The sequence below is a fragment of the Mizuhopecten yessoensis genome, unplaced genomic scaffold, assembly GCF_002113885.1.
Source record: "Mizuhopecten yessoensis strain PY_sf001 unplaced genomic scaffold, ASM211388v2 scaffold9685, whole genome shotgun sequence".
In the NCBI taxonomy this organism is placed as follows: domain Eukaryota; kingdom Metazoa; phylum Mollusca; class Bivalvia; order Pectinida; family Pectinidae; genus Mizuhopecten; species Mizuhopecten yessoensis.
In genome coordinates this window covers 91,330-118,756 of record NW_018408171.1, presented here as the reverse complement: position 1 = coordinate 118,756, position 27,427 = coordinate 91,330, and the positions used below count along the sequence as shown (strand labels likewise).

Genomic DNA, 27,427 nt, shown 5'->3' with positions numbered 1-27,427 from the left:
AGGTAAATATTCACTTTCCCTCCTGTTCTCAATCGGCAAATCATAGAAAATGTCGGACAAGGTCAAACAAGCACCCATTGTCGGACAAGGTCAAACAAGCACCCATTCTTTGATTGATAGACAATCTATAGAATGGGTAAATCTCTGCTTGCATGCTACACGTACTGTCTCGGAATAGTCAACCACTTGATTGTATGCACTGTCAAGTTAATCATCGACAATGAGCGTAAATAACCAGCAAACAGTAAGACAATATTTCACCGATAAAGTACGGGACGGGAAGTTACAGTTTATACTGTTGAACTATTGCTATTATCTATGTTTTGAATTAATACGTATTGAGTGTATGCGAATCTCCCTTTATTACTTTAACACCGGAACCTTTGTGGAGGATATCTGCGGGCAGGTATATCGAAGTATACATGTAATGTGGCTCAGTTACTGAAAAATAAAACATATCTTCATCAACGTCAGCAGTGCCACTTGTAAGTACCCGTTTATTGTGACTTTAAAATAACGTTATGTAAAAAAAACGTCGTTTAGTAGTTTTGGACAGTTTCTCCAGTTAGATATAAATTTTCCTTTAAGTTTATAAAATATGGTACTTTTTAGCCAATGTATACTTTGAAACTCTTGGCTATTAAATATATGTATCAGACTGCATTCTTCAAAAATACTTTTCACATATTTTAGCCATGATGATTCATAATTTGATAAAATTGCTAACAGTTTATTACTTAATTTATTCTGGTTGTGTTTTGTCAATTTAGCACAAAATCCGACCAGTTAATAATGACTGAATACTTGTATATCACACAAGAATTACTTAAGACTTAGGATTAAAACACTATGAAGAGGAATATACATACAATGCTAATATAGCAAAGAATAAAAATTAAGGACATCAATAGTCAAATATGTTCAAATTGTCACTATAAATGGTCAGTGTATTCTAATGGACGCCGACTGGTAGGATACATATACGTTATTCTATGGTCAGAAGATGTTTTTCATGCTGAACATATTATTCTGTTTTATCTTAGGTATTTATTTTTAAGGGCCCTTGATAGTCGTGAGGCCCGTGTTCTAGCGTCCAACCTTTCTGGGGGGCGTTTTCGTAAACTTATCAAACTTCGCCATTTTCAGCAAAAAATGAATTCCCATAAATGTTACTATAATTTTGTAACACACCCTGCTCATAAAAAGTACCATGAGTACAGTAGGGTGCGTGCTTTTTTTGTCATGACTATTTTTATTGACAGAAACAAATGCCTGTGGAAAATAAAGCCAGAAAAAAAGTTTATATAAATAATAAAATGAGTTTCTGGTGTGGGAAATGAAGGTGTGGTATATTCTATTGCGGACTACCAATTTATGTCATGCTTTAAATGGTGACATTGCCAAATGAAGTCATGGAGTTACGACTCCTTAACATGCACGTTGGTAATAGGTGGCGCCACATATCATTTACATTTCCGGATTGGTGTGGATGTAAACAATACAGCATGCCAAGAATCGTAAGAAAGAAAAGTTTCGACAGAACTGTCGTCAAGAAATGTCCAAAATGTGATCAACAGGTACTTTATCGTTTCTACATCAGATTTAACGTTATGCAGAATATATATCCCTGTTTATATAACGAAATATTTAAAAGCTACAGTCGATCTCCGACACCGGTATCACAGGGGCTGAAAACAACCTGTATCGATCAGCCGATAAGGCACATAAGATACGATAAACTTATTTCCGTTTCAGGAATCATCAAGTTCCTCTATACCAGACTCATTAATAAATACACTATATAATACATCAAGCGAATAGTTACAAAACATAAAAGCAGCTCATGCATAGTTCGATTAATATTTCATTATTTGATTGTAGCTCTGTAGTTGAAGAAAAGTGTTTGATTGTTCCAATGATAGTCCAATTTATTTTTTAAAAGAGTTAACATTTGGTGCCGATAAAACAGTTTCAAGTGATTTATTCCATATTGATACAGATTTTATAGAAAAGAAGTGCTTCATTAGCCTGTTTGTTGATAGTTTTGGGTATGATGTCATTGGGTGTATCCTGCTGCTGTGCCGCTGACAGATATAGTATTACTGAATGGCAACATTCTTTATCATAAATACCATTTAACATTTTATATAGTTCTATCCTTTCTACTCTTATTCTCCTTAAGGCTAAAGTTGGTATAGTTCCAGTTTTCCAGCCTTTCACTGATGCTTGTTCTCAAATATGAAATGGATCACAACTTATAAAAGAGAACCAAGCACGTGTACAGACATTAGTAATGCATGCAATCTGTTGATCTATATGTCACAGGACATGGAAGTAATTTGATACAACAGCATCAACATATTTGTTGAGCTGGTGTTTGATGCTTACAGATTCGTTAAGCTATGTTTTTAATTGAACTGCAAAACATTGAAGAGTTTAATGTTATTTTGTTTCAGATACCAGTGGCCTGCAAACATTGTCCATGTGGTCACCAGTTCTCAAAAAAACCATCAACTCCCAGTAAGCACCATCATTATGCTTAAACCTCCTTTCTACACATTTCATATATATGTTTCAGACTGGCTTATAAGATATAATATTGCTTTGTTGCAGCTTTCAGTTTTCCCTAAAATTTGTTGAAATCAAATTAACTCAAATCATTGAAGTGGAAATTGAAGTGGCATCAAAATAAGCCAAAATTCAAATCCTTTCAATTCCTATAAGAAAATTTCAGAAAACTATATCTTTTCTTGTCAACAGCTGAAGAAGAGCAGGCAAGCTTTAAGATCCGTCGTACAGAACGGACACGGAGGGAAAGACCGGACTTCTTCAACCCAATGGTACTTGATGTCCAGGCAAAGCGTGCAAGAAAAAAGGTAAGAAATCTTTCAAACAATATTAAGATTTATATTGAAAGGTAATTATTTCCATTTCCCTAATGTTGCCCTTGAAGAATATGACTTAAAAGTGAGTATGTCACTTTCAAGTTTCATTTACTGTTTACTTTATTATAGAAGCCAATGAATTGCATATGGGTAAATTGGATGTAACAATATTATAGACTTTTTGTGAAATTCCATATCCAGACTTGAACGCATGTTCCTAATTCTAAGATAAGAGGGAAGAATTGGAAAAGGGGATTGTTGTTTTATTCTCAAGAATTTTAGAAAAAATCTAGAAAATTCCTTTCATGTTTAGATATAGCTGTTCAGTTGTGATTGGATGCTAAATTATTGCAATTTTAAAATAGTAAGTGTTGTTAAGTCTTTTTTAACTTTTACAGTCCCAGAATTCTCCTCAGGTACAAGTGGTTGAGACACCTCCTCCTCCTCCTCCTCCTCCTCCTCCTCCTGTACAAGTAGAGAAAGAAACACCTAGTCGCAAAAGGAGAGGCAGACCAAAACAAACCCCAACCAAATCTGTGTCTGAACCAGAAGAAAAACGTAAGAATCTTAACAGTATACCAGTCAGTAATTATGGGCAGTACTTCTTTTGAAAATATTCACTAGTGTAACATGATTATACCCCCCGCAACAAAGTTAAGGGGGATATACTGGAACCCTGTTGTCCGTCTGTGGATGCAATGTAGTACCCCGTACTCTTCCTAAACTACTGGATGGATTTCAATGAATTTTTTTGATAACTATCCTTGCAGCTTGGAGATGTGCTTAAAGTACTTTACATTGGATTATCTCCCCTTTTCAGGAAGTTATGGCCATTGGTTCATAAACCTTCTCTAGACCATGACATTGTATAGAAAACACATTTTTAGCCCACCATCATCTGATGGTGGGCTATTCAAATCATCCTGCATCCGTGGTCCGTCCGTTGTCCGTTGTCCGTCGTCCGTCCGTAAACAATTCTTGTTATCGGTATTTCTCAAGAAGTACCAGAGGGATCTTTCTCCAATTTCATATGCAGGTTCCCCTTGGTCCTTAGCTGTGCAGGGCAACTTTTGAGAATGATCGGATAAACAACATGGCCGACAGGCAGCCATCTTGGATTTTGATAGTGAAAGTTTGTTATCGCTATTTCTCGGGAAGTGTCAGAGAGATCTTTCTCAAATTTTTATGTAGGTTCCCCTTTGTCCTTAGCTGTGCAGGGCAGCTTTTGAGACTGATGGGATAAACAACATGGCCGACAGGCAGCAATCTTTGATTTTGATAGTGAAAGTTTGTTATCGCTATTTCTCAAGAAGTAGCCGAGGGATCTTTCTCAAATTTTTATGTAGGTTGCCCTTTGTCCTTAGCTGTGCAAGGCAGCTTTTGAGACTGATCGGATAAACGACATGGCCGACAGGCAGCCTTCTTGGATTTTGATAGTGTAAGTTTGTTATCGCTATTTCTCGGGAATTATCAGAGGGATCTTTCGCAAATATTATATGTAGGTTCCCCTTTGTCGTTAGCTGTGCAGGGCAGCTTTTGAGACTGATCAGATAAACAACATGGCCGACAGGCAGCCATCTTGGATTTTGATATTGAAAGTTTGTTATCGATATTTCTCAGGAAGTATACGAGGGATCTTTCTCAAATTTTATATGTAGGTTCCCCTTGGTCCTAGCTGTGCAGGGCAATTTTAAAGACTGATCGGATAAACGACATGGCCGACAGGCAGCCGTCTTGGATTTTGATAGTGAAAGTTTGTTATCGCTATTTCTCGGGAATTATCAGAGGGATCTTTCTCAAATATTATATGTAGGTTCCCCTTGGTCCTTAGCTGTTCGGGGCAACTTTTGACACTGATCTTTTGATGGATCTTTCTCAAATTTTATATTTCGGTTCCCCTTGGTCCTAGCTGTGCAGGGCAATTTTAAAGACTGATCGGATAAACAACATGGCCGACGGGCAGCCGTCTTGGATTTTGATAGTGAAAGTTTGTTATCGCTATTTATCAAGAAGTACCAAATGGGATCTTTCTCAAATTTTATACGTAGGTTCCCCTTGGTCCTTAGCTGTGCAGGGCAACTTTTGAAACTGATCTTTTGAGGGATCTTTCTCAAATTTTATATGTAGGTTCCCCTTGGTCCTTAGCTGTGCAGGGCAACTTTTGACACTGATCTTTTGAGGGATCTTTCTCAAATTTTATATTTCGGTTCCCCTTGGTCCTAGCTGTGCAGGGCAATTTTAGAGACTGATCGGATAAACAATATGGCCGACAGGCAGCCATCTTGGATTTTGATAGTGAAAGTTTGTTATCGCTATTTCTTGGGAAGTACGAGAGGGATCTTTCTCAAATTTTAAATGTAGGTTCCCCTTGATCCCTCATTGTGTATGTTTTATTTTGAGACTGATCATAAAAACAAAATGGATTAAAAGAAGAACTAAACAGATCTTTCTCATATTGCAATGATCGATTCTATTTCTTTCACATTAAGTACTGTACTAGTAAATATGTGAAATGACAAACTCACTTTGAAGGTTGGCTCTCATACACATCAGTATTAAGTTTAGATCAAAAGTTACCTCAAGGTGCATTTACTGTTACAATATGTAACATGACTCGATCAAACAGATTAGAGGAAAGAAGAGAAAAGATCGAACCAACAAAGAACTAATGAAGATGGTACAAAGGTGGGCGCCAAGATCCCTCTGGGATCTCTTGTTTTTTATTTGATTTCTTCCAAATTTAGTATGGTAATACAAGAAGCAATAATGTTTAACATACTTAACTGTTTTTTGTTGGGTTTCAACTTTTCGCGTTTTGAAAGGTCACAAATGAATTACATTACTGAAATGGCTAAATATCTCGTAAATGGAAGGTATTTTGTATACACATATACCTTAAAATATTGTAGGCATTAATGCAATCTACTCTACTGACAGCTTCAGAGGTCAAAGTTCAAAATTAAATAACGTTACCGAAATGGCTAATTATCTCAGAAACAGTATGTATTTTGTAGTATCATAGCCAATTATGCAGGCTATATTACGACAGAAATAGTAGGTATTTTGTATACACATACCTTGGATAAATGTAGCACTGATGCAAGTTACATTGTGACAAAATTCCGAGGTCATTGAAACATAGGTGTGTGTGTGTATTGGCCCTTAGGCGACAGTTTTAATTTAATCTGATTACATGTTAAAACAAATCAATTACAGTAAAGATTCCTTTTCCTTACTATACAGGTTACAGAGTTATGTATTAGTGAGAATTGAAATCTTCTTGCTATAATATTATTAATATATAAATCAGTTCAAATGAATTATAAATTCACATCTCTTCCAAGAGCAGGTAAACTCATACCTATAACCTTAGATCGGGAAGTCAAACTCCACCGCAAAATGCAGGTGCATGTCATGTGTTAACCACTAGTCTATTCTCCATTCCTCCAATGGTATCAATACCTAACAAAAGGCATGCGTCTGTACTTTTTCATTGTATTCCGTCAGAGGTTGAGGTCATGAAGGGGCGGCTCTTCCAATCCGACCGACTAATAGTTCATTCTCTACCGACTGTATTTATACCCACATCTTCACCATCTTGATAAGGTTTAAGTATTTGTAAAGAGGTAGACTTTTTTACTGATTAATTCATCAAAGATTTAGGTCTCTCAAGGATATAATTTTCTTTCTCATTGGCTGATAAAATTTTGATTTTTATAAAATCTTGATTATTCAAAGGTTATTGAAATGTCTTTTTCTACTTTAGCAGCACTGCCAGTAGAAGATGATGTGTTTGTCAAGCTATGTCCAGAAAAAGCCCTCCAGTTTAGTATTATCCTCTCAGATCTCAACAGGAAATTTGGCTCCCAGAACTTCCAACCTCTGTGACAGTACTAGTGGTGTGAATGTGACTATCGTGTAGAATGTGGTTAGGAACAAAAGTGTTGTATGATGTTGAAATGTAAGGATGTGTAAGTATAAATAGAAATACCAGGCATAGTTAATGGTTAAATGTTACTATTACATACAACGGGTGTGCAATTTTAGTTTATTTCATGTATATAATTATGATATGATGATATTATTATACCTTACTTGATATGAATGAAAGGTAAGATATATGGATGTGTAATAAGTTTGATACTCTAGTGGTATTTGAATAAAAGAAATTTACATTTATCAAAAATTTAAACTTTGTGTTTTTAGTTTTATGGATGTGTTGGGTAACAAACCCCAAGAATAATCTTTTTCTCAAAACAGATAATAGATTGAAATGATATGTAAACTGCACTAGAATGGTTTTAAACAATAGGGAAAATATTTTCAGTTTGCCTTGGCGATGTATATCAAATTAATATGTATTGTTAGATGCATTGTAAGGCTTATGCAAGCCTGTAGAAAATCCAAAAGTCAGTGAAAAGTCAATGAAATAGCTAGGTGTCCCAAACCTCAAAAGTTTACTTGTATGATGACATAGAAGTATTGATTAAAATTAAATTGTTTGATATCGAAAAAATGAAAGCTTCTGTAACAGGTTAAAGAAATCATTTATCAGCAGAAAGTTTTCAAAACTGCATGCTGTCCTTAAAAAGATCTTCAGATGCAGAAGCCTCTGGGTCATGGTGGACAGTTGATGGGAGGTCACTCTATCGGTATTGCTGATTTTATTGATGGGAGGTAACTCTATCAGCATTACTGATTTTATTATTGGGCTTGTCATTCATTTGGATTTACGTAGAGTGAAACCATATTAATGAAGACACCAAATGTCTATCAAAGTAATAATTCATAAAAATAATGGCATGTCAAGTTTTTGAATTTGTTCCAAAATCATTGTAAACAAGTTATATTGTAAATACTCAAATATTAGTTTTTTTTATGATTCACCATAAACAAATGAGTTTGAGTGATAAGTCATCCAAAACATATAAAAAAAAACCTGGACTTTTCACAAGAAGCCTATAGGGCCTGTTCCTCCGACGTTTTTAACCCACAATTATCAGATGATGGGCTGTTCCAATCTCACACTGTCTGCCTTAACAGTTAGTGTTACTATTATTTCTCGAGAAGTACCTGACAGGCCATTCTCACATTTCGTATGAAGGTATCCCTTGCTCTCTAGTTGTACATGCAAAGTTTAAGACTGCCGCCAGAAAGCCATCTTGTATTTTGGTAGTTCAATTTTGAATTTGCTATTTTTAAGAAGTACTGGACAGATCTTTCTGGAATTCCAAATGTAGGTTTTAGTTGCAATTGGTCTGTAGTTGTGTACGTTAAATTTTCATGCATATTTGAAAAGCAAGAAGGCTTTTTGCTATTTTTCAAGTGGTTATTTGACAGATCTTTCTGAAACTCACGTATTAATTTCTCTTGTATACATTTGAACTTTGCCAAAAGGTCAAGGAACAATATCAGTCAGTTCTTCTTGTTCTATAGTTTTAACTTATTTCGTTTGGCGATTCAAATCGTTTCATCAGAAAAAAGTAAGTCTGTCTGAAAACAGAAATCTCTCATTTTTTAATCTACATGCAAATGATGACCAAACTTTGAAAGGACACTTCCAAGCTCGGCTGTGTGAAGTCATCATGACGCATTTACAAGATTATTAATTCAATAAATGAAAGATGAAACTTATAAGAACTAATGACGATAACATTTAAAAACACCAATCCCAATGATTACTTGGTCAATGTTATTATTTGAATAAGTTTGATGGTTATTCACCACAGGAAGCGGAAAGCCTAATATGGTTACCCTGTAGGCCTCGTGGTGCATTTCAACATATTGTTTGAAGTTTGTAGCACATGTGACTCGGAGTCAAGAGACCTTAAATGTGTGTCAAGATAATTAATTTGAACAAAATTGTTAGTTGCTCATGCCTTATCAAAGTTACAGGCCAAAAACTGAAGACCTGTCACTCTCATCAAGCTCCATGGTTAATTGAAAGAAGTTTTCTCAAGATTTTATATATACATTTGGATATATATGACTGTAACCTAGAATGTGGGTCAAGGTAACACATTCCAGGCAGGAAGTTGCATATCAAATACCATGAGCAGAGGCCCTATTGTTCTTAAGATGAAGCACCACAGTATAAGCCCAAAGAATATGACAACTTTCAGTTTGAGATTTAGAAATTGTTCACTTCATTTGCTCATTCTTATCTTTAGACAAATAAAATATACGAATTAAATATGCAGACATTTTATTCATTGCAGATACAAATTTTACTTGTTGCAGACATATCACAATTGAAAAATGTTTTCAGTAACAAGCACCTGCTGGCATTATACACCACTTAACATGACAGCACTGAAGGAACAGATGTTATGTGCAGGTCATACAACTGAATCAAATCCTATAAATATATACTGATCATTAGCATTCATTAGCATTCCATTTAATATTGCTTTTTATATATAAAAGGAATTTTTAACAAAACAGCCATATCATCAGGTATATTAGTTATAAATATATAATTATTTATTTTCTAACTGATGTTGAAATCATAATTTCATTTTGCTCAAGTCTGTCTTCAAGTCCTCTTTCAAGCCCTTCAACTCCTTCTTTAACTCATCTTTGTCATCTGCATCACTTTCCTCTTCATCATCTTCATCGTCATCATCATCATCGTCGTCATCATCATCATCATCTAAAATAGAAATCACTCTAGTAGAGAAGCCTATCTCTTGAACTGTCTAGATATTTAGAAATGATTACAGTTTTAAGATTTCCTTGAATAACTTGAAGGTACAAAATATTTACAGTTATTCAGTCTTGGATAAACGACAGATATTAAATTATTTCTTGTCTTTCATGGAGTGACAACTAAAATTTATGGAATCATCATATATAAAATAAAAAATATGTCTGGCCCAAGTTTTTTAACTGGAAAGCATTCTGGTAGATGCTGGCCAGCTGTTTTATTTTTGCAGAAATATGAAAACATTTTTTTTGCGAAAACCTTTAAACAAGTAACCAAAGGTTAAGTATTTAGTTTAAATGGTGTCAAATTACCACCATCTCCATAGGAGTAGCCTGGTCCTCCCCCTCCTCCATAGGAAAACCCTGAGGCACCACCGAAGGTGAAGCCGCCATCTTCATCATCGTCGTCATCATCATCTGCACGCTGTCTCCCAAACTGGTGACGACGAGCTATTGAATTTAAAATATTACTATGGTAAGAATTATTTTCCACAGTTTTGTTTAAGATATTTTTTAGTCATGTTAAATCCACATTGAAATTGTAGATGCTAATGTGTTGGGATCGGATTTCTGCTTCTTATATTCTATTACATGTTTTTTTGAGAAACAAGTCAAATGACAGTAACTTAGGTAGACTAACAGACTGTTAACATTACTGAAACGGGTTGTGCTGACAGTGCAAGTTAAAAAGCTTTCAATTGAGTGTAAAACAAAATATTTTTTAATTGTATTTTTTTTCTTTCTGGTTTTGAGATCTTCCCTATCTCTTTCAGCTATCGTTTCTAAGGAAGTGCCGACATTTAAATTTAGTCCTTGCTTGGTAAAGAGTATGGGTCTCGTCTCATTACCCATCGAACCGGTTATCATTTGTTCAACGTGTACGCAAGGTGACACTACTATACTATATATATATAACACTTTCACAATTTCTTATCAACATTTTGTATCAGAATAGTTGAATAAAATTAAAACGGAACACATTAAAGTAAGCATTTATTTAAGAAAAGTGGAAATAGTAGTAAAATGCGACCAATTAAAATATAATGCACAATCCCTGCCCTCAAACTAGTTATAACCTCCTGTGTGAAAACAATACTAATTCCATTAATTTCCATGCGAACTGTTCAATTACCAAATTTCACAATGTTGATTGACTTCACACCTGGGAGTCACATTTCGCACGTGTTTTGCTAGTAAACCGTCTATATGACGAAGACTATCGAGTTTTGCTAGTAAACTGTCTATATGACGAGGACTATCCTGTTTTGCTAGTAAACCGTCTATTAGGCGAAGACTATTGTGTTTTGCTAGTAAACTGTCTATATGACGAGGACTATCCTGTTTTGTTAGTAAACTGTCTATACGGCGAAGACTATCCTGTTTTGCTAGTAAACTGTCTATACGACGAGGACTATCCTGTTTTGCTAGTAAACCGTCTATATGACGAAGACTATCCTGTTTTGCTAGTAAACTGTCTATACGACGAGGACTATCCTGTTTTGCTAGTAAACTGTCTACACGACGAAGACTATCCTGTTTTGCTAGTAAACCGTCTATATGACGAGGACTATCGAGTTTTGCTAGTAAACCGTCTATACGACGAAGACTATGAGTTCATAATAAAGTTTTGTGTGTTGGTGCAGTTCTATGCACGTGAAAGACCGATGATATATATGGGATTTGTAGAAGTATTTTCAGTAAAATACCTTTTATTTTGGATACACAATTTTGGAGAATGTGCCATAAGTAACAAACAGCTTGGCCGTGTTTCAAAGTCTTCAGGTGAGTGCGTTTGATTTTTGATAACGGTTGCCGATAAGGGTGCGCAAGACGGTTAGTTGTAGAATGATGACAGGTTTGACAGGTTAAGTGCTTTTTATACCCAGCAAGACCATACTCGTTACCAAGCAAGGACAAATTAAAATGTCGGCACTTCCTTAGAAACTATAGTTGGAAGAGACGGGGAAGATCTCAAAACCAGATTTGTTTTTTTAATCTCAATCGAAAGCTTTTTATCTTGCACTGTCAGCTTTAAGATCAAAATATAGCTTGTATCAAAACAATTGGATTATTGATGACTATATTTGTATCATGCATGTACAGTAAATAATACACAGAAGTGAAAACCAGTGGCTAAGTCCTATAACTCAAGATAATTTTCTTTCAATAAAACATATTGCAGATAGCAAATAGTTTGAAGCTGTTTGAATTCAAATCACCGAGTGCTCATAAAAAAGACAATGCCAACCAATAGTTAGTATGTCCTGAAGTTACTCACTGTTGATACTCATGTCCTTGGTCTCCTGGGTATCAAAGTTACACTTGGGGCAGGGAATGGGCTGTCCGCGCACATATTTGAAGCCCTTTCTCTTCACATGGTCATCACAGAAACAAACCTGCCACAAACCAATAATAACACATCTAAACCAGACCTCACTTGTAGAGCCTAGCATCTCCAGTTAACTGTTCAGATCAGGTTTTGTGTGGAGAATCTTGTATAACTTTCATTATTGATATGCAATTCACTATGCATGTATTAATACTTTTAAACAAATAATATACAACAGCAGCCATATTGGATGTCCAATTGCCAAATAATATCTATAATGAAGAGTTAGTTGGTCTAGGATTTGTACATGTACTTTTTAATAAACCAAGTCAGAGGTCTAAATAGACGACACATTGTCTTACTTGCTATATATATATGACAGTCCTCATTTCCAAGATATATCTGTCTGCATATCAAATTTGTGCCTCCTGGTGAAATAGTTCAATGATTGAAGCCATAGGCCAAAATATTGATCATGCCCAAAAATAATAGTGTAATGCTTTTGGGTTCCCTACTGACACTATTTTTTAGGCTACCCAGAAGTTTTTGAGCTATACAACCTATATATAATAATACAAAATGAAATGTAAGTATTCCCCTTCTTGCCAACCCGTAATATTTTAGAGGTGAACCATGAGCACACAATATATATGTTCAGGCTTCAGTGACCTACATTTAGTATGCAACACTCCATCATTCCAAGATGCACCTATTAACTCCAGTGGAATTAGAAGGCAATATGCTCTGAACCATTCATTTCAAGGATAGGGGTCAGAGGTCAAAATGCACAGTAACATACATTTGGTTTGTGACATCATTAAAATGGAGATTTAAAAAAATCTCACAATTCCAGTGGGAAAAGTGTAGGATACATGCTCTGTATGACCTTTTGGATTGAAGGTATGACGAAATATGGTAACACTCCAGGTGATCTAGTGCGTCTCCCCACCCCCTCTTTCTACTATGTAAACCTCAATCCTTGCAAACAAGTTCTTATAACAAATGGTAATAACACTCTACATCTTGGTTAATTTCAAAACCCACTTATTGTTTTTTGGACAGGAAAATAGTCGATTACCTTGCATCGCATACAGGAGAACTGGCCTAATCGATTGCAGGATGCACCTGTTCAAAGAAAATGTTCAATAACTGTCATTATTCGTTACTCATAATTATTTATCAATCACTCTACATCATGTACAAAATTTAACTTAAAACCTTAAATTTTCTGGTCACATATATTTACATATAACATGTACTAAGTTTTTTCTGATCATTTCACATTAAAATCACCAGCAAGTAGTGACAATGACTAATGGGCACACATTTAACTTTACATAGGAAATGTTTGACAAAAATCCAAAATGTTCAACACTTACATTTAAATGATTCTGTGTCGAGCTGCTGACAGCTGGCCTGATGCTCGAACTGGTCATCCTCACATAGAAATTTCATACAGTAGGAACACTTAAACACACGGCCACCTGTCAATCATACGGAAGGTCTTACCAGAACGCTGCTAAAGTGTTAACAAAATGAAACTTCAAATAACAAAAGAGGATTTTACTTTAATTCTGAAAACCACATTATATTAATAATTCTTTTAACTGCCTGTAACAAAAGGAAATCAATAACATTGCCGGTACCGTTGTAGGGACTACCTTACTTTTAACATCACAGTGCTGTTGCCAATGATTCTTCTATGGATGTTAGAAGGCATTGTTATAAATATACTCACCATGAGACCAGACTTCTCTCTGACATTCTGTACAAACGGCATCTTGGAGAGGACAGGTACATGCGTGGGTCGTCAGACACTTGCGTCCGTGACACACCCAAGCCTCACAGAAGTCACACACAGCACCCTGTAAAGTATGTACATGTATAAACCTGAAAAACATGTACAATATATATAGGAATACAGATTGAACTCTGAGAGTTAAGACAGGTTTGCAAAAGAAATGACAATGACAATATACATTTTGATGAAATATTTACAAGAAGCTCATGGAAACAATATTGATCACCTTTTTCTTTTATTTGAATTTGACAACATGTTCAAATTTGTCAATGCTCTTTGGGACCACAGTGGCCATATCTGAGATCTCATATTCACCAAAATGATTGAGACGTTCTTTGTAAGCTAGGACAATGACAGAAAGCAGAGTGGCAAATCAACATAAAACACAGCAGCACCTGTTGAGGACCCTCAGGGCTTTATTTACATAGAGTTTGGTAACTAATGGCTAGGTACAAGTTGAAAATGTCTTGCCAATCAGAGAATGGGAGACCATCTTCGTGAAATGGTTGTTTCTTTTGTTTTATTTGCTGATGGTTTAAGTATAAAGCAATCCTGTACAGGTGTTTATCCGACATCTCAGATCGAGCGTGTTTATTGAGCGTGTTTATTGTGGGTATGTTCACACAAGACTTGTCCGATCTGAAATGTCGTAGGAACATGTACATTGTATGGTATGATACAGGACAATATCCTCTACTTACCACCATGCCTAATCCAGTTGTAAACTGTCCAGAGTGTTTTATAACACAGTCACCCATCTTGGCCATACATTTCTGTTTCCCTGTGTTAATGTAAAGGCACATCTATGATTACAACAATACCAGTTCCCCTTCTGTTTGTAGCTACAATATCCCTTAAGCTTCTCGTTCTTCAATTATGTTGCCAAATTAATATATAAGAATATATTTATAGTTGGTACAACAATACTCCTTCTTTAAATTTACCTACAGTTATGTCAATAAATTTTACAATTACAAAAATACACTTTCTACCACTTCTTATCCCCATTCAGTTATCTCAATAAATTCCCCCAAGCCAGTAAACTTTCCAGTGCTAAAATAGCAAATAATGGCAGGTGTATTGAATACAGTTTAGTTGTTTCTTATATGTACTGACCAGAATTTTGTTTTTGAATGTCTTTGTAATGAAATTAATTGAAATTTGATTTTCTTTTATTAATAGAGCATATTTGCAGCAAAACTTTTACATTATGTTTCCAGTTACCTGTAATGGTTTTGTTTTGGGCAGAAACTTGCTTGATTGCTAAATTACAAATTTTCTTCTTAATACAACAATGTTGCCTTTTCAGGATTGTACTGAAGCTTCCCCAAGGCCTTGTAAAACATATGAATTTAAAAAGAACCATCCTGAGTTTAACAGCTCAAACAGTTTGCAGTGTGGGAACTTTGCAGGAGGAATTCTTCAGCAAAATTATTTTCATAGTATGTCAACATGTTTGGTTGTATATATATATTCTTGCCATTGGATGTTGTCAAAGTAGAATTAGCAAATATATCCAGACTGAAATTTCTACTCCTAATGTACCTTGTTCCATGTGAAACAGGGACCTGGGTTGTCAAATTAACAAAATAGAAGGACTGGACTGGGTAGTTACTGATCTTATCATAGATGACTAGTGATTTCAGTAATTTTCTGAAGAAAATTAATCCCTATCTATTGATTTGAAAATGGAAATGTTGTTGTTCTGACTAAATTAATACAAATCTTACCACATTGTGCACAGACAGGCAGTCTTTGTACGGCCGCACAGAAGTAACAGAAAGCACGGTTCTTTTGTATCCTGAAAAATTGTGGTAGTGAAAGGAGTTAACAAGGAAACGTAGACATTTCTGTGGTCTATCAACTTATCTAAGTGTATGCTGAAGAAAAATATAGATTTCATTTACAATTCTATCAAATTAAAAGTATTACAGGGCATATTAGCTCTGTAATTTACTAGGTAAACAAATATTCTTTGTACGTACATGTAGTTGAATCAAATCAAATCTCCTTAAAATGTTTGTTTTTGTTTCGTATTCATGGCCAAAGATGTTTTGAGTTACTTGTACTGTAATATATATATTATATGTACTATGTAAATGGAATTGTGGATGAGACAGTTTCTGATATTACACATGGTCAAATTTTTTTGTTTTGTTTTTTGAGAATCCGAGTCCTAGATTATCATTTCTACGAGCACCAATCACTGTCAGGAGTTCCAGGTTTTATGTTATATTGTATACTGCTATTACTTCCATCAAAATGAGTTAAAAACAACATTATTTAATCATCCTGATGATCCCCGCCCCTCCACTAACGTGCTGGCATGCTATCAGATTATATTTTAGTCATGATCAGTACTGGTGTCTCTCATGATCATGATAAAGAACCATTTTTAGGTAGATGTAACGGCGTAAAAGATGCATCGTCGAATCATAGGGAATGTTATTCCTCTATGATATACAAGGATTGGATATTACATTTTGACAATTTATGAAATAAACATTGAAAATTATTTGACCGACTTCCCACCAGATCCTTCCAAATCAATGTCACTGTACACGTGTTGTAATTATATACATGTAATGATGGTCACAGCCCTAATAAAAATGTTAATGAGATACATATTTTTTTTATCAAAATTCACTATTCAAGGTTTTATGTTAATGGGTTGAAATGACAGAACTTACCTTCTGCATTGGTCACATTCCTGTTTGAAATAAAGGAAACAAAATTGAACTTAATTGTCATCCTAAACATGTTCATTCTAAATATTGGTAAGCAAAAGAAAGAAATATTAATACTGTATTGAAATTATTCCAATGAAATCGGAAGTGAAAATAATATATGTGGCATTTAAAAAAAAAAATATAACCCTGCTTTTTAGGGAATAACAATTTTTAATATTTTAAACAGTATTTTTTGGTCACATCAATTGGAAACACAGATGATATAAATAATACAAGAGGCCCAGGGGGCCTTATCGCTTAGTTGGATACCAAAGCAATCATGGCAAAATATTCTCCAAATGATATCAAGGGAATATGCCAGATCCCAAGACCAATCCTTGTAGCATATCTGTATTAGATTTTTCATGCCCTGCAATTTTATGTATGGTTATGGGGTGGGGATCTCAACTGTTGCTAAGCTTTGACTCAGAAACTAGGTCCCTAGGGTTGTGGCCAGACCCTAGGATCAATTCTAATATCGTGACTGCATTTGTCTCTTTGCCCAGCATTTGTATATATATAGTTTTGGGGTGGGTGATCTCAACCGTTTCAAAGTTATGACCCAGGGGTTAAGTCTGCAAGGGTGGGACAGACCCTATAGCCATCCTGGAAGCAAATGTGCATTCTTCTCTTTATACTCAGCAATTGTATACCATGGTTATATGGTGGGGATCTCAACCATTTCCAAGTAATACACCTTTTTTGGCCCCACCCCTTAGCCCAGGGGGTCAGCCCCACCATTTGTAAAATTTTGAATCCCTGCCTCCCATGAATGCTTCCGACCAAATATGATCAATATCCAATGGCATAGTTCTACAGAAGGAGTCGTTTGTAGCAATATTACCAAATTGCCCCCTTTTGGCCCCGCCCCTCAGTCCCCTGGGGGGTCAGCCCAACCATTTGTACAATTTTTAACCCCCACCACTTAGGAATGCTTCCAGTCAAATAAGGGTGATATCCACTTCTTAGTTCCAGAGAAGAAGTCGCTTAAAGCAATATTGCCAAATTGACCCCTTTTTGCCCTGCCCCTCAGCCCCTGGGGGGTCAACCCCATCATTTGTACAATTTTGAATCCCCACCACCTAGGGATGCTTCCAGTCAAATTTAGTTGAATTCCAATCAGTGGTTAGAAGAAGAAGCCGTTTAAAGAATCTGTTGACGTACGTACGGACGACAGACACAACGGTATGGCATAAGCTCACCTTGGTCCTTCGGACCAGGTGAGCTAATAAAGCATATGGAAAACAGAGGCCATGGGGCCTTTATATCTCACCTGGAATTAATACAATTTTGCCAATATAAGAAATATAAGATGCAATAAAAACTAAATCCCCTGAGGCAGCAAGACACATGCAAGGACATGATGTTTTGTGTGTCCATGTCCAACAAATTTATTTAAGCATTGTAGCGCGCATTATGTTGTTTGCTTGCAAAGCTGTGTCATTCAAATAGATCATAAATACCATACAAAAACAGTTCAATACTTATATTTACACTTCTCTGCCTCTTATGTTCTTTTTAACTTATAATTTATATTTAAAATTAAAAATGCCCGCCTTATCGACAGTCCACACAATTTCGTTCAATAGTTTGAACAGCGCATTGTCGCGTGCTGATTGGCAAACAAAGTAGTACTTGAAATTTTAACAAACACTTCAATTTTATTCCACAATTCAGTAATTCAGGATGCATGGTAATTAAAGTCCCATCAACGACACAGCTTTCAAAGAGGCTTTATAGTGACAATACCATGCAAATGTAAATATATTAATATATATGGATACATCTCACTCTGTAATAGGGATCTCAACTGTTTCCAAGTTATAACCCAGACATTAAATACCTTGGGGTGGGACAGAACCCAAGGTGAATCATGGTAGCATAAGTGTATTTATTCTTTTCATGCCGAGCAATTGTATATAATGTGGTTATAGGTGGGGTTTAATTTTCAGCTCTTTCCAAGTTATTACCAAGTAAGTAAGTATGAAGGGGTACACAATTGATACAAATATAAACAACATAGCACTTGTAGTAGGTAAGATATAGATGAGAGCTTCTTAACCTTACATGAAGCAAAGAGCAATTCTTCTTAACCTAGTCAATGAATTATAAAATATTGGTCAAAATCAGCATCCCCAACATGTACACAATTGATAAGTTGGGCACACCTATTGGTAGAATTAATGTCATTAAATCTTTATTAATTTCTCAGATGAATCATCTGTTCATTTCCTTACCTAATCCATCTGAAAAATTTATAAAACAGCTCAATTCTGTTCTTTTCAATTTTTTATGGAATAGCAAAACTGATAAGATTAAACGGGACATAATAATCCAAAATTATCAAGAAGGTGGGCTAAAAATGGTTAATTTAATGTCTTTTATTGAAGCTCTGAAAATAAGTTGGATAAGAAGGTTTTTTAGATCAGAAGGTAAATGGGTAAGCATTTTAAAATCTTGTGTAAATCCTCATATCTTGGCTAACTCAGGAAACGAGTACCTTAATAAAGTTCAAGGAAATTGCAAAAATGTGTTTTGGAAAGATGTGTTTAGGGCATGGTATAAATTAAGAGCAAAAGAGGAGCTGTTTAAAAATGAGAATTTTGCCCTACTTAAGACACCCTTATGGTATAACAAAAATATTTCTGTTGGTAATAAAGTTGTTTTTTATAGTAAGTGGTTTAAAAACGGGATTATGATAATTAATGATTTGTTGAAAAACAACACAGACTACTCTTTCTTGTCTTTTAAGGAATTTTGTGATCTACATGGTACAATAACTAATTATCTAGAATATCATGGCTTGATAACAAGCATAAAGAATTATCTGAAACAACTTAATTTGCCAAACAAAAATGTGATATACCCAATTATACCGTTACATCTTGTAATAATTTTAAAGAAGAAAAAAGGTTCTCAAGACTTCTATAATATACTTATCAGAAATAATGCATCAATAACTGCTCAAACAAAATGGGGAACTATATTCGACTATAATCAGGAAACTTGGGGGAAAATATATGCTATTCCTTTCAGGGTTACAAAAAATACAAAATTGCAATGGTTGCAATTTAGAATTAATCATTATATTTTAACAACCAATTCTTATTTATGCAAAATTGGACTTGTAAATAACCCACACTGTGTTTTTTGTATCATAGAAAGGGAGACAATTACCCACGTTTTATGGGAATGCAGGGAAGTACAAAAATTTCTGAGCAATTTTGAAAGTCTTTTAAGTGCTCTCACTATTCCTTTCTCACTAAATAAAGAATCAATGATCTTTGGTTTTATCAACCAAACTGGAATTTATACCAGAATTGATAATGAAATTACTCTGTTCATTAAACAATATATATACAAAACCAGATGTTTTCATAAGTCACTTAATGTGACGGCTTTAGTCAATTCGATTAAAGATTACTATAAGGTTCAGAAATATATTGCTCGTGGTAAAGGGGAACAAGGCCTTAGAAGATTTACTTCTGAATGGGAAAAATGGTTAAAATTAGTAGAGCTTGACCTCAACTAACCCTGAATATTATGACTATTTATATTAAGTTATTAGTTGTTATTCTACTTAAAAAAAACAAAATATTGACAAATACTCACAGCAGTTATTTATTTTATTTAGTATCTTCTCAGATTTGGCAGTCTGATCTCTCTCTCTCTCTCTCTCTCTCTCTCTCTCTCTCTCTCTCTCTCTCTCTCTCTCTCTCTCTCTTTGTTTTGTCTATTCTATGTGTGAAAGTGTGTGAAAATTGAATGTGTCTTGGTGATTGTATAAAATCAGCATCAGATGATGAGGATGATGAGGAGGATGAGGTTGCTGATAATTTCAATAGTAGATATGTGTGAATGTGTGGATATGTGTTGATGTGATGTTCTGTATAATGTACATGTTCTGAAAATCTTTGAAAATAAAAAAATTAAATAAAAAAACAAAAAAAGTTGGGCACAACGGCACATATGAGTAATCATCCTGCATTTGGTAAAAACTTAAGTTACCCATTGAGTAACAATTTTATTGTAATAGGACATCTGTGGTGTGAGCCTGCCCAGCATTGGAAGATGAAAGTGATCATATAGTAAATTAGGTTTTCCCAACAAACTGAAAAACTGACCAGTAGCAACCCCCAAGAATTTCCTGCTATATCCGTCTGTACAGTAAGACACAGTTTCGTCAGATGTGGAGGAGTATCCAAGTTATAAACCAATCAACACCTTGTTTCAAAGTTAACTATCCTTTATTTACTATCACACGACCAAGCTAGCCATTGAAACATGGCAAACAATACTACATGTACATTAATTAACAGTATACAGTATAAAAGACAACAAAACCTACAGCGTAGAGAAAAGAATGTATGTTTAGTAAACCTATATATATTAGCCCCCACATGGTAAAATAAGGCCTATAGGTAATGGTAACTGTTCTATAACTATAACGGTGAAAACCACCCTTTCCTGGAACACTGGCATATGTTAAGCTAACCAGTCTTTTCCTAACCCTAATGTTTCCTAACGTGGGTGTACTGCTTTAATTATATAAGCTTTCAATACATCAGTAGCACTGTTTTCACCTCCTGAGTGGAGGGGTTTTACCCATCCTGGTATAGCCAGCTTTCCGGCCACGGAAGTCCCCAATTTTGGCCATGCATCGATCCCTATATACCATAGCCTTTGGCCCTAAATCTGGTCTTCTCAAAAGTTAACACCCATGTAAGCAAATAGACTGCACCAGTGATAGTCGCTACATACGCCGATAGAATAGCTGTACCACACCTTGACATACACTCGGATGGCAATAAAAGGATACATATGGAAAAAAACACTTCGGCTAGCAGCCTGTTTTCCCACATTATTACTGAAATGGGGAATAAAGTGAAATAAAACACACAAAGTTTTTTTAAACACATGGAGAAAAAAGGGCGTTATTCTTTCGACTTAACCCAATAAATAACACAATGAAGTACATTTGTGCACAAAAAACTATCAATTCTGATGTCTAACTTTTTGTGCCCAACCTGATTGATGCAAGCAATCAGCGCGATATCCAATAGGACGTTGCGTATAGCCGGGTGCCTCTAGATCTGTAGCCGTGATCGCTCACGTGCATGTAGTCATTTTACTACTATGTGCGCTCTCTCTCATGAAGTTTGGTTCAATCTACAGCGGTGGTGGGAAAAAGAGCGATGTCTGATAGGGTTAGTTGTTATCCCTCCGATGGCACAGTGGTTTTCCCCCGTAGGTTTTTTTTTTTTTTTTATTGTTATCGGACCATAGTATCGATAACAATAAAAAAAAAATCGGACATAGAAGCTACGGTTCCCGCAGCTAGTTTTACTCCACCACGAAAACATCATTTGTTCCCTTAGCAGCATCTTAATAAAAGCTCTTCAGAGCTTATGCTTGTTGTTGACAATTGTACGCGACGTTTAATAAAGATTGTTATTTTATTATTATTGATTACTGACCAGAGTCAAATCAACATTGCACTTGTAAAGATATCAGATGAGAGCGATTTTTCTTAACCAGGTGCATGGACGGACGAAACATACTTCTATGTCCGCGCCAACTCGTTGAGAGGGGGGTAAAAAATTAGGCCTGGAAAAGGAACCGTACGGTATAATATTAAATCTCACCATCACAAAATTACATGGCCTTTCTGGAAGGGGCTTTTCTGTGTTACCAGATCGGATTCCTTTCTGTCTCTCCTTTTGCTTATCTGCCTTTTTACGTTGCCCTGTTTTCTTCTTCGGCATTTTGAATTTAGTGTTCTCTTTCACTTAACTTCAGTCAGACAGATTAAGAAATAACTTTCATATCGACAAACAGCAAATCCGTGACATGTGTCCGAAATAACCGGAAGCGATCACTGCTTAGTTCCGCCCCAACAGAGCATGCGCTAATCTTAAACCCCCCCCATGCAGGAAGTGGACGAAAATGAATGAAACACAAAACGTCAATATCGCTACTTTGTGATTGTCATTGAGAATCTGAGACTGATTTATTGCTGCGATGGGGCTGGAGCCTCTCGAATTTGCAGAATGTTTAACAGACAGTCCATTCTTCCGTGAAAAACTACATGATCACGAGAAGGAATTGGAGCGTACGAGTAAAGCCATCAAGCTACTGATAAACGATGGGAATAACCTTCTGCATGTCGCCAAAAGTAAGTACACATCGGATTACGGTTATCTCAGAACTCGGGTTAATGTCGCGCTTTTTTGTTTGTCTTTCGTGAATTGGAGGTGCGTGTAAATAAATGCGAAGCGCCACTATCTTGTGTAAACGCCCACTGTGTACATGAAGTCGGAGCGGGTACCGGCCGCTGTCAATGTGAGGGAATCGGAGATGGCAATGATGTGATTCGTTACAAAGTCTGCTCATCGTTTTAGATAACTTAATTGTTATTTACCTTTCAACTAGCTCAACTGAGCTTTTCAGCAGAACTAAAACTATTTAAATCAATGCAGATCACGGACATTTATGTATTAATATTTTCAAATAAATTTGATATAGTGTCTGCATGTAGCTCTGTAACAGCTAGGTTTCAATGAAATACTTAAATGACAAAGATACCATTTGGAAGTTTATCTGTAAGTTTTTTCCAGTACATAATTAGACATTGCCAATTTTCGTTTAAATTTTATCAGTCATATATGTACATTGAAACTATTGACATAAATATGTATATATATATGTATATATGTAATTATGTATATTTCTGAAAATATAAATTCAGTTAAATTGGAAAGTTACTCTAGAAAGCTTTTGTTTAAGTGGTTTTACGTCTGCTTCACTACCGAGTAAAGTTTGGTTATCCAGCAGATGATACTACTCTAAAACCTAGATTTGTCATTCAAGTCATATTATTACAAATAAATATTGTATGATGACTGCAATAATTCAACAAATTGGAGAAGATTTAACATTTTGCTATCAGGTAGGTTGTTATCCTACTAATGTGTCAGTGATTTTATCTCTCAAGTCTACAACTATGACATTTACACTTTACAGTAGTGCAGCAGTGACATTTGTAATTTTGTACACAAGAGCACAGTGTGCTCTAGCTGTATAGCTAGGTGAAAAATACATCAAGCAAACATTTCACTTTTGGATAATTTACACCTTTTATGTTTTTTTTTCTGGCATCAGATTAATGTTTATATAAGTGGAGAAACTAAGTGACTCTATATTACCTGTTATTACGTAACCCACTTATAACTGGCATAAATTATGTGGTGGAGGATTAATTGGCAATATGATACACACAAGTGTAAGATAATACAATACACATGCAGCTTGAAAATGGAATGATCATGATCAGATCATATATAATATATAATAATTAACATCATATAATGTAGATGTTTAAGTTTTAGTTGTCCTGTTAATATGTATAAAAACCATTATGTGATAAATTAAATATACTTAATATAGAACGAATCCTACATTTACATTATCATTCACTGAGTCAGAACTTCAATGAATATCTAATTAGCATACAGTTTGTATTTATATTATACAACATGGACAAAAGGCCCAGTGTTTTTCTAGTAATATAAACTATTTTAATAGAGAAAAGGCCAAGTCAGAAGTCTTACTGTCTGTTTCAAACTATATTTATTAAAAAATCATCTTTGTAAAACTACATAATTAATTAGCCATTTTAGTATGGTCATCATGCACTTCAAGGTTTCGACAGCTGAAAAATATCAGAAAAACATGTATGTATATGTTTTGAAAAAAAATCTTGTCAGAAACAAATTCAATCATACATGTATGCATTTATAAACCAAATCCTATTGTTTATGTGTGAACATTGAAGATTTCCATTGTCTTGTTTGTCTTAATGACCTGTTTAGATGTTCTAGTAAAAGTTGTTGTGTAGCTATACATACCAGAGGTCTAAGACAGTACATGTATAAGGACTATGTATTAAACACAGACCGGTGGTACATTATTTACTATAGAAACATCAACATGCTGTCGGTGAATACTTCACACTGCCAAAGATCAGTCAGTTTTGATTTGAATAAAAACAGATGTGTAAACATAAAGTTTTGTCTGGTATTTGTAAGCTATACAACAATATATTTCCACTTTGCTGTCCGTTTTCTTTTGACTGTACATACATACTACACTGAGGTCCGTAACTTAACAGGTAAAACTGCAGTATCATTGGAGTGCCCAGGTATTAATTGTGCACGAGTGCATTCCTTTTAATTCAATGGTCTGTCTTTATGACAAAACACTGCAGCCGGTAGATAAATATTCTGTGTATTCAGTGATTTTATTTTGCTCAGTTTTGCTGCCGAATATAGACTGTTTCTACTCGGAAAAAAGTGCCGTATTTTCCCAAAGTGACCAAAAACTGAGGAATATATTCCCAAATTCAATACAAATAATGCTATATTTTCCCAATTCATAAAGGAACAGGCTGTTGTAAAATTTAGGTAACAAAAACGCTGGTATTAATAAGTCCTGTTCCATTTAAGCAATGATAATTTATTTTACCTCCAATTATGACTAATCACTATTGTCTACAAATCGCAACAGACCAGAAAACTGATTAAGTAAACAATCATACGTTTTATTATAAACTGCATTCTGACAACATTTCTGCCTACAGTATCTAGATATTTAAAAAGTAGCCTCCACATTTTACCCATTTTGGTGAATGTTTCTCTATTTATTTTTTCCTCATTTATGATCCATCATCAATAATTTAAGAAATATCATTAATTTGTATTAACGATTAATCATGAATTTTGAATTGATTCAAATTCCCAGCACTATATATCATCCAATGGTTTTGTCTTCCAGACCTTTACATTTTGTATTTAAGGATAAATGATATGGTACATTTATGCTATATACAAAAATGTACATTACAGCTGACTGCTTTAGATTTCAGCTGACAAATGCAATTTTGTATCAAGGAATTGAATTATCACATACAGTGTACGTTCCTTTGGGGCACCATTATTGTCAGTTTCCTCATATTTTATATGCATGCTCACATTTATATCACCGATAGCAGGTTGCATTAATCATCTTTGTGGGTTCGAAGCAGACCAGTGTCTTTGGTAAAATACATCAGTTTCAGTGTCATAGTTCGTTGTGCTTAGTTTGATCTTGATTGATAAGAATCATGACCAAATTATTTCTTTGTACATGTACACTACAGATGAGCCGAGACATTCTCTGTACAGTGTACACTACAGATGAGCCGAGACATTCTCTGTACAGTGCACACTACAGATGAGCCAATACATTCTCTGTACAGTGTACACTACAGATGAGCCGAGACATTCTCTGTACAGTGTACACTACAGATGAGCAGAGACATTCTCTGTTCATGTACACTACAGATGAGCCGAGACATTCTCTGTACAGTGTACATTACAGATGAGCCGAGACATTCTCAGTACATGTACACTACAGATGAGCAGAGACATTCTCTGTACAGTGTACCCTACAGATAAGCCGAGACATTCTCTGTACATGTACATTACAGATGAGCCGAGACATTCTCTGAACATGTACACTACAGATGAGCCGAGACATTCTCTGTAAATGTACACTACAGATGAGCCGAGACATTCTCTGTACATGTACCCTACAGATGAGCCGAGACATTCTCTGTACATGCACCCTACAGATGAGCCGAGACATTCTATGTACAGTGTACACTACAGATGAGCAGAGACATTCTCTGTTCATGTACACTACAGATGAGCCGAGACATTCTATGTACAGTGTACACTACAGATGAGCAGAGACATTCTCTGTTCATGTACACTACAGATGAGCCGAGCCATTCTCTGTACATGTACACTACAGAGGAGCCGAGACATTCACTGAACAGTCTACACTATAGATGAGCCGAGACATTCTCTGTACAATGTACACTACAGATGAGCCGAGACATTCTCTGAACAGTCTACACTATAGATGAGCCGAGACATTCTCTGTACATGTACACTACAGATGAGCCTAGACATTCTCTGTAAATGTACACTACAGATGAGCCGAGACCTGCTTTGTACATGTACACTACAGATGAGCCTAGACATTCTCTGTAAATGTACACTACAGATGAGCCGAGACCTGCTTTGTACATGTACACTACAGATGAGCCTAGACATTCTCTGTAAATGTACACTACAGATGAGGCGAGACATTCTCTGTACTGTGTACACTACAGATGAGCCGAGACATTTTTTGTACATGTACACTACAGATGAGCCGCTGTACATGTACACTACAGATGAGCCGATACATTCTCTGTACATGTACACTACAGGTGAGCCGAGACATTCTCTGTACAGTCTACACTACAGATGAGCCGAGACATTCACTGTACATGTACACTACAGATGAGCGGAGACATTCTCTGAACAGTCTACACTATAGATGAGCCTAGACATTCTCTGTACATGTACACTACAGGTGAGCCGAGACATTCTCTGTACAGTGTAAACTACAGAAGAGACGAGACATTCTCTGTACAATGTACATTATAGATGAGCTGAGACATTCTCTGTACATGTACCCTACAGATGAGCCGAGACATTCTCTGAACGGTCTACACTATAGATGAGCCGAGACGTTCTCTGTACATGTACACTACAGATGAGCCGAGACATTCTCTGTACAATGTACACTATAGATGAGCTGAGACATTCTCTGTACATGTACACTACAGATGAGGCGAGACATTCTCTGTACAGTGTACACTACAGATGAGCCGAGACATTCTCTGTACATGTACACTACAGATGAGCCGAGACATTCCCTGTACATGTACACTACAGATGAGCCGAGACATTCTTTGTACATGTACACTACAGATGAGCCGAGACATTCTCTGTACATGTACACTACAGATGAGCCGAGACATTTTCTGTACAGTCTACATTACAGATGAGCCGAGACATTCTCTGTACATGTACACTACAGATGAGCC

The 27,427-nt window shown here is 35.6% G+C and overlaps 3 protein-coding genes across 7 annotated transcripts in view; 2 read left to right on the top strand and 1 right to left on the bottom strand.

Annotated features, from left to right (window-relative positions):
• The first annotated feature begins 1,461 nt into the window (after nt 1-1,461).
• On the top strand, nt 1,462-7,071 carry LOC110458664 (UPF0547 protein C16orf87 homolog). 2 transcript variants are annotated; one of them, XM_021510482.1, is made up of 5 exons: nt 1,462-1,577; nt 2,457-2,520; nt 2,761-2,876; nt 3,284-3,443; nt 6,655-7,071. In XM_021510482.1, the coding sequence occupies exons 1-5, from the start codon at nt 1,506-1,508 to the stop codon at nt 6,771-6,773; spliced, it is 531 nt and encodes a 176-aa protein (XP_021366157.1). In that variant the 5' UTR covers nt 1,462-1,505; the 3' UTR covers nt 6,774-7,071. The 2 variants fall into 2 exon arrangements, with proteins under 2 accessions (XP_021366157.1, XP_021366156.1); XM_021510481.1 differs by having other exon boundaries at nt 6,652-7,071.
• A 2,002-nt stretch (nt 7,072-9,073) lies between these two features.
• Nucleotides 9,074-22,342, bottom strand: LOC110458660 (zinc finger protein 330 homolog). The gene is made up of 10 exons (XM_021510471.1): nt 22,095-22,342; nt 16,411-16,430; nt 15,451-15,521; nt 14,422-14,501; nt 13,658-13,784; nt 13,299-13,403; nt 12,998-13,044; nt 11,869-11,986; nt 9,903-10,040; nt 9,074-9,537 (listed from the first exon to the last, which is right to left on the bottom strand). The coding sequence occupies exons 1-10, from the start codon at nt 22,212-22,214 to the stop codon at nt 9,392-9,394; spliced, it is 972 nt and encodes a 323-aa protein (XP_021366146.1). The 5' UTR covers nt 22,215-22,342; the 3' UTR covers nt 9,074-9,391.
• Nucleotides 22,343-22,359: 17 nt separating this feature from the next.
• Nucleotides 22,360-27,427, top strand: part of LOC110458659 (rho GTPase-activating protein 26-like) — a 62,796-nt gene continuing 57,728 nt past the window's right edge. For 2 of the 4 annotated variants that reach the window (XR_002463814.1, XM_021510467.1), the window contains exon 1: nt 22,360-22,624. Coding sequence is in view for 3 of the 4 variants with exons in the window: in XM_021510467.1 (XP_021366142.1) it covers nt 22,471-22,624 (154 nt within the window). In the remaining variant the exon portion in view is untranslated. The remainder of the gene's footprint in view (nt 22,625-27,427) is intronic. The other 2 variants (XM_021510468.1, XM_021510469.1) reach the window with 1 other exon arrangement.

Excerpts from the sequence above, each read along its gene's own strand:
- LOC110458664 (XM_021510481.1), top strand. The coding sequence starts at position 1,506 with ATGCCAAGAATCGTAAGAAAGAAAAGTTTCGACAGAACTGTCGTCAAG. Across the intron at positions 2,877-3,283 it reads CAAAGCGTGCAAGAAAAAAG|TCCCAGAATTCTCCTCAGGT; the intron begins GTAAGAAATCTT and ends TAACTTTTACAG. Across the intron at positions 3,444-6,651 it reads GTCTGAACCAGAAGAAAAAC|CAGCACTGCCAGTAGAAGAT; the intron begins GTAAGAATCTTA and ends TTTCTACTTTAG.
- LOC110458660 (XM_021510471.1), bottom strand. The coding sequence starts at position 22,214 with ATGCCGAAGAAGAAAACAGGGCAACGTAAAAAGGCAGATAAGCAAAAG. Across the intron at positions 13,785-14,421 it reads CAACTGGATTAGGCATGGTG|GGTGCTGTGTGTGACTTCTG; the intron begins GTAAGTAGAGGA and ends CATACTTTACAG. Across the intron at positions 13,045-13,298 it reads CGACACAGAATCATTTAAAT|GTGCATCCTGCAATCGATTA; the intron begins GTAAGTGTTGAA and ends TTCTTTGAACAG.